The sequence below is a fragment of the Lucilia cuprina genome, chromosome 2 (genome assembly GCF_022045245.1).
Source record: "Lucilia cuprina isolate Lc7/37 chromosome 2, ASM2204524v1, whole genome shotgun sequence".
In the NCBI taxonomy this organism is placed as follows: domain Eukaryota; kingdom Metazoa; phylum Arthropoda; class Insecta; order Diptera; family Calliphoridae; genus Lucilia; species Lucilia cuprina.
Window position 1 is genome coordinate 67386135 of NC_060950.1, and position 7491 is coordinate 67393625.

At 33.5% G+C, this 7491-nt stretch overlaps 1 protein-coding gene across 5 annotated transcripts in view; it reads right to left on the reverse strand.

Annotated features, from left to right (window-relative positions):
* Positions 1–1176: 1176 nt before the first annotated feature.
* Positions 1177–7491, reverse strand: part of LOC111687186 (probable serine/threonine-protein kinase DDB_G0282963) — a 51023-nt gene continuing 44708 nt past the window's right edge. Inside the window, exons 7-12 of one of the 5 annotated variants that reach the window (XM_023449606.2) lie at positions 5719–6438; positions 5371–5487; positions 4747–5312; positions 3703–4687; positions 2755–2821; positions 2331–2510 (exon numbers count right to left, since the gene is read on the reverse strand). In XM_023449606.2, coding sequence (XP_023305374.2) covers positions 2474–2510; positions 2755–2821; positions 3703–4687; positions 4747–5312; positions 5371–5487; positions 5719–6438 — 2492 coding nt within the window. In that variant the 3' untranslated portion in view covers positions 2331–2473. Of the gene's footprint in view, positions 2511–2754; positions 2822–3702; positions 4688–4746; positions 5313–5370; positions 5488–5718; positions 6439–7491 lie in introns of all 5 variants that reach the window. The other 4 variants (XM_023449604.2, XM_023449607.2, XM_023449610.2 and 1 more) reach the window with 4 other exon arrangements.

Below are 7491 nucleotides of genomic sequence, written 5' to 3' on the forward strand. Positions count from 1 at the left end.
ATCTATCTATCTATCTATCTATCTATCTATCTATCTATCTATCTATCTATCTATCTATCTATCTATCTATCTATCTATCTATCTATCTATCTATCTATCTAATTAACTTACTATTTTACAAAGTGACTAACTAACTTGCTTTCTGAAATATTTTGTTAAAAAGATCTATTCTAAAAAAGCTTTGTTATAAAGCTTTTTTAGAATAGATCTAGAGTAGTTTCTTCAAAAAGTTTACCTCTAGAATAATATCTTCAGAAAGCTTTCTATGCAAAGTTTTGTTTGAGAGAAGTTTTTTTAAAGTTGTTTTAAGAAAATTTGCATTTAAAAATAGCTTTAAGAAAAATTTCTTCTAGAAAGGTTACTTTATAAAACTTTCATTTGGAAATATATTCTGTAGGGTGATTTCATTTAGAAAAAAAGCTTTAGAAAGTGTCTTTGTAGAATAGTTTTAATGGAAAGTTTTCTTTTAGAAAAAGTTTCTTTGGAAAGTTTTGTTTTAGAAACCTTTCTTATATAAGTTTTGTTGGGAAATTGTTTCTTAGAAAAGTTTCTTTAGAGTTGTGTTACATTTTTTTTGTTTTGGAAAGTTTTTTCAGTGTTCTTTTAAGAAAATTTTCGCTTGAAAAGTATTCAGCTAGAAAAGTTTCTTTTGAAAAAAATTTCGCTAGAAAAAGTTCTTTTGAAAAGTTTTCTTCTAGAAAAGCTTTTCTTTTTGAAAAATATTCTTTGTATAAAAGTTTTTTCTAAAAGTTTCTTTAAGAAATTGACTTTTAGAAAAGTTTGAAAAGTTTATTTTAGCAAAGTTGCTTGGGAATGTTATCCTTTAGAAAAGTTTTACGAGAAAACTTCATTACAAGATAGCTTTTATATATAATGAAGATTTTTTCGGATTTTAGTGTAAAAAAAGTGCGATACAAATGAAAGATAATTAGATTTGATATTAGAAATAATGAAGTTTATTAGATTTAAATGTACCAAAAAGTTAAGTTTAAAGTTCTTTAAGAAAATTTCTTGATATTAGAAAACTAAATTAAGAAAAAATGATTTAGTATTCAAGTTAAAATAATGAAAAGTTAATAGAGAATAAGTAAAGGTTAAATAGTTAAATACTGAACGATACTACTAGGGACTAAGGACAAAAGCCAGAAGAAAAACTACGAAACTACTTGAAAAGAAATAATAAAAAAATGTTTGCCATTTCTTACACTGTAAAAAAGTAAAAATAAATCCAAAATAGAAATATATATATTTTTTAAATATATAATGAGTTGACGTTGTTGAAATTTTCGTGTTTTTAGTTTTGGAAAAATTTTGAATTCGTATCGTTCATATCGTAAAACATGGCGTTATAAAAAAATATACAAGAAGGTGCAATATACATATAAATATGGTGTAAATATTTGTTGATTTGTGTTGGTTGTGGTTGGTGGTGGTGGTGGTGGTGGTGGTTTGAGTAAATTTTTTTTATTACTAAAATGTGATTTGTGGAGTTGAGAATTTTTTCGATTTTTTTTCTGAGTGTTTAGTACAAGTGAAGAAGAAGTGAGGTAGTTTTGCCAAAAAACAAATATGCGAGTATTTATATAATTTTTGCTTTAATTTTTCAAAATCATTTTGAAACAGATATGATTTCGAGAGGAATATTTTAACATTTTTTTGAAAGCTGTACTATGAACATGTGCATATGCCAAATGGTTGATGCGTCGATACAGAACTTCGTACAGTTCTACGTTTCATTCCTTTTCCTCCCATTCCTGCAGCAACACCATACTGTGGATGATATCGATGATGAACCGTAGAGCCGAAAAGTTGCGCATGATCATTAACTAGATTTTGTTTATAGGCCTTTGTATTAATAGCGGCTGGTACAGCATATAACATATAGTTATCGTAGACATGACTAACATCCGAATTACGTTTGGCCGGTAGATAGGGCAAAAAGGCAAATGATGAGGAAGTGGATTGGGTATGTTTAAGGGAAGGTTTTCTAGCCTTAACTAACATAGCTAAACGACTAGTGGGTCGGGGTAAAGAACTTTTTCTCAAAGTACTTTGATTGGAATAGGAAGGTGGAATATTTTTAGTTACTATTTTATACTCATAAGTAGGAGAATCACTGTTAGGTGTTTGTGTGTTAAGGGCGGAAGGTGGTAAAGGCGGAAGGGGAGGTTCCCTATCAGGTCTGGCGGGTATAGCTATGGGTATAAGAGATTGTTTGCGTTTCTTACGCGGAGGTTTAGCCGGTGGAATTTTATTATCGTTTGTTATTTCTGCTATATCGCTATAAATTTGGTTTTCACTAGCACTTTCGCAATTAACTTCATTTTTTACTAAACTATCTCTTTGTTCGTTTTGTATATGTGTTAAATTCGTTACGCTTACGTACGTCGTATTTTCAGTTTGTGCCGTCGACTTCGTTTTAGAAGAATCTTTTGTGCTGCTGTGTATAGATTTCTCAGGATTCGTAGATCTTTCATGGTGATGTTTGGATGTGGAACGACTGGAGTGACCTGCCGGAAAGTAAAATTATACAAATTAATATACATTTTTCCTTTAACAGTTTTATTATTAGTTTTATTTAAAGTAATTTTTTCCTTTAAGTTAATAGACAAAAAAACTATTACGAAACTAATTTACACTACGTGCAGTGTGCTTTTAGGCCAATTTTTTTTGGTGTTTTCTTGTATGTGTATGTGGTTTTGTTTGTGAAGTTTCTATAAACTACTTTAGAAACTTGATTTTTTGATTTCTAACCTAAATCTTTTGTGTAAATTTGTTGGCTGTGTGGCACCCATTATTAAGAGGCCCAATAACAGAAGGTCTGTAAGAGAAAATTTATTTAGAAAATTATCTTAAATTTACTTAAAATTAACTATAATTATAGTTATTTATTTATAATTATATTGAACCGAAAAATAGCGGAAGTAGAAATGCACTAGAAATGAACTAGAACAAAACAAGAACTGCACTACAACTGAATTAGAACTGAACTAGAACTAAACTGAACCAGAACTAGAACTAAACTGAACTAGAACTGAACTAGAACTAAACTAAACTGAACTAGAACTGAACTAGAACTGAACTAGAACTGAACTAGAACTGAACTAGAACAGAACTAGAACAGAACTAGAACTGAACTAGAACTGAACTAGAACTGAACTAGAACTGAACTAGAACTGAACTAGAACTGAACTAGAACTGAACTAGAACTGAACTAGAACTGAACTAGAACTGAACTAGAACTTACCTAGAACTGAACTAGACCTGACTAAAACTGAACTAGAACTGACTAGAATCGACCTGGAACTGAACTAGAATTCAACTGGAACTGAACTAGAACTATAATTGGAACAGAACTAGAATTCATCTAGAACTAAACCAGAACTGAACTAGAAATGAACCAGGACTGAACTAGAACAAAACTAGATCTGACCAAGAATTGAATTAGAACTGAACTAGAAATTAACTAAAAAATGATCGTTTTTACCAGTGTGATAGACCGTTTCAAAAAGATCGACTTTTCGACATCTACCTAGAATGGGCAGCAAAATATGTCCATCAAATTTTGTTAACAATTTTAAGAAAGTGTTTTTACAAGATAGCATTTGGAAGAGATATTGATCTAGATACAATTTTGACCCAAAGCAAAGCTAGTTTTTAAACTATATATAATTTTAACTTAGAAATATCCATCATACTCACCCTTTGTCGATCGTGATGATGACGATTTGCCGTTCTCCTTATCACCACGTTCTAAACGATGTGACGACGAACGATGTGCACTATTTCTTTCATCATCGCCGCGTACAGAACGTGTAGCATGTTTACTGGAAGTCTGATCATGTTTATCATGGCGTTCGCTAGTCGAACGACCCGAAGCAGTAGTAGCCGTAGAACGTTTAATTCTTTGAGAATCTCTAAGATCCTCACGCTGACGACGACCACTGCTAGAGATGGCCGTGGAACGTTGTAGTCCCGACGAACTGTTATGATGTTTGTGTGACGAAGATCCGTTAGCATTATCTGGTTTGCACTCAACGCGTTCTCTGGTTGACGAAGAATGCGTGGTACTTGATAAACGCTTTGAATCACCATGGTGATGATGATGCTGTTGATGAGATGTTGCCTTTGTGTTGGTTTTTTCATCTCGATGTTTGTCTCGTGTAATGGAAGAAGTTGAGCTAGTAATACGTTTAGTTTTGGTGCGAGAACGATCTTCTCGCCTAAAACTACCAGCAGAGCGTACGGGCTGCTGTTGTTCCTCTCCCGAGGAATATTGCGAGTGAGCTGATCTTTGTGAGTCCAAAGAACTAGAACGACTTTGTGACGGTTTCTGGGCTTTATGCTTCACTATTTGTGTCGATCTGCTTGGTTTGGCTTTAGCATTATCATATTCTTTTTCACTAGACAAAGAACGAGATCTAGCTCGAGGACAACATTCTACCGAAGATTGAGAAGAGGTACGTTCTCGTGACGAACTTTTAATGTTCGAGGGAGAAGGTGTAGAATGGCGTGAAGTTTTCTTAGCTTCTGATGAGTAAGTGCCACGAGATATTTTAACCGCTATACAGGTATCATTTATTCTCTCGGCTATGGATTTTTCATCTATGGTTTCGAGTGGTTTGGAATTGCGTCTCTGTAGAGAACGTCGGCGCCGATCCTTTAGGGCTGCCTCATCAGAGATATCCTGTATTGAAAGGAGTTTTAGTTTTCATGTTTAGTTTGTGTATCGAGTGAACTACTTACCTTTAAAGTTTGATCGGCCGTCTTGTTCATTTCACTCAAAATCATGGCATCTCTTTTCAAATCCATTTTACGATCATACTGCTCTGTTGGAGAGCCAGCTTTTACCTTAAACACCGGTGTTAGCTCATTGGCTATATTCTCATACAAATGTTCGTCTTCCTCGTCTAGCTCAGCTTTCTTTTTCAAGCTTTTGCGCTCGGCCGGTTTCACTTCTATGGCATTGTGTTTCAATAGATCTGGTTTGTCACTTTCCAATTGCCATTGTTCTCCTTCTTCGTGTGACCCCTTGGCAAAGGAACTTTCTTCATCACTTAGTTTCCTTAAGGGCAGAGAACGTTTGGGTGAATTTCTAAAATTTGTATTCGTTGTGTATTTCGATTTGGGTTTTTCGTCTTCCGAAGTCGAGAGTGGTACTCCAAAATAGGATAATTCATGTTCGCGTAGTTGACGGGCACCACGGGCTTCTTTGATGATTTTCAGTGAATCCTTGGTGGGTAGACTGGTTTGGTAGGGCGTCTGTTTGACGGTTGTGGCATTGTGTAGTTTTGGGGGCTGAGACTCTTGTACTGAATGAGAAAATATGTTTTTGAAGTTGTTTTTTTTAGGTTAGGTTTATGAACTTACTTTTTGTTATGATTCTGGGCTTGGCTATAGGTGGCACCACTTTCAAGGGTGGTTGCAGTTCATTTGAGGCTTGTGGTGAGTGTAGTTTAATGCTCATTACATTCGATTTAGGAAGATCTGTAAGAATAGATAGCAAACTGTTTAATAACTTTGAGCTTTTTAAAGCAAAATAAGAAAGCTTTTAAAAGTAAATTAAACGGTAATATAAAAGAGAAGATTGCGAAGCTTTTAGTTAAAGTTTTTGTTGAAAGATTAGTGCTTAAAGTTCCCTGCTAAACAATATTCTTATTTAGATGATCTACTTTGATTGTCTTAAAATTAACAATTCCTTATCCTAAACAAAATTACCTGTTTTATCCAATGTTTTCCTTAAACTTCTCTCACCACCATTATCCGTATCGATTTTCCATATAGTCTTTCTAGCCTTTAAACGACTCCAACTATTAGTATTTTCCAAACATAGATCATCTTCATATGACGAACTATCCTGGGTACCACCACCACTATCACTATCAACTTGTTCCCTAAAATAACTCTTAACCTCTTCATCGGCACTGTCCTCATCGGGTGATACAGTGGCAGCATCATAAATCAAACGTAAACGTTGTAATTGTTGACTCACTGGCATCTGTTCGTTGCCTAGAAAACTTAAACGTGGCATAGAATCTTTGCGTGGAAATGAGGCACCCGAATCGGTGGAAGTTTTGCGAGAATCTTGCGAATACTTGCGCGAAGAGGCCAACGAAGACCAAGATGTTGTGGAGGAATAACTAGTAGATTTATATAGATTTTTACCATCCACATAATCGGGTTGCATGTAGTCAAATGATTGTGTCGATTCCTGATAACTGTTAGATCTTAACATAGGTGTCGGTTTGACCACAGCCGCCTCTATGGAAGCCATACTTAATCTCCGCATGGCCTCATCGAATTCGTTGGCCGAACGCATAGTTTTAATAATCAAAGTAGTCGACTTTAAACCTTCATCAAGAATTTTCTGATGTTCTTTGAGATCGTGCATTAGTAGTTCTTGAACATTTGTTTGACGTTTCGTGGCAGTTATAAGACCTGTTAGCGAGATGTGATTGAGTTGTTGATTGGATGACAGTTTTAGTTTGTTTCGATTTTATTTTTAAAGTTGTTTTTTTTTTAATAAAAGTTTGTGGTAGTAAAGTTTTGTTTAGTTGGCAAAGTAGTAGTGAAGTGATCTACGCAATTTTATAGCATTATAAGCTTTTAAAGTTTTAAGAAAGTGTTTTATTGTTTTATTTTATTTTTGGTTTTATTTTTTTGTAAAGATTTTAAAGAAAGAAGAATAGTAGTTAAAAAGAAATTAGTGAAATTAGAAATTGTTTTATTAAAAATAAAGTTTTTAGCTTTAAAATACCAGGACAATATACTTTAGATAAAAGCTAAGAAAGTTCAAAAGGTGGTAGGGTTGCTTAGCTTGCTAAGGTGCGACATGCAAAGCTTTAAGTAGGTTATATAAAATAAAACCTTAATTGGCATATCAAAAATCTAACAAAGTATTTGAAAATATAAACTTTTTAATTGAAAACTTTAAAGATTGTATCAAAAGTTTTAGATCAAAAATTATTATTAATCTCTTTAATTTCTAAGTCTAACCACGACAATAAAGGGTTTGACCTCTTAAGTGTAAAAAGTTTTATTTAAGTTGATCCAAAGTGTGGTTGGAATGTCGTTCACATCGGAACTGATAACAGTGGTTGCAAATGGAACTTCTCGAGTCGTTCTTGTACATGCTCCATCTGCATGTTCTTTAGGGATCATAAGAGGATGAGTTTACTTTGTGTTCGATAAAGCGATAAAACCGATAAGCCAACGTTAACTAACTAACTAACTGGCTAGCTATATTACTGGCTAGCTATCTTACTAACTAGCTAACTTACTAACTAGCTAACTAACCTACAAACAAACTAACGAAGTAACTAGCTAAATAACTAATTAACTAACTAACTATCTAACAAACTAACTAACTAACTAACTAACTAGCTTACTAACTAACTAACTATCTATCTATCTATCTATCTATCTATCTATCTATCTATCTATCTATCTATCTATCTATCTATCTATCTATCTATCTATCTATCTATCTAT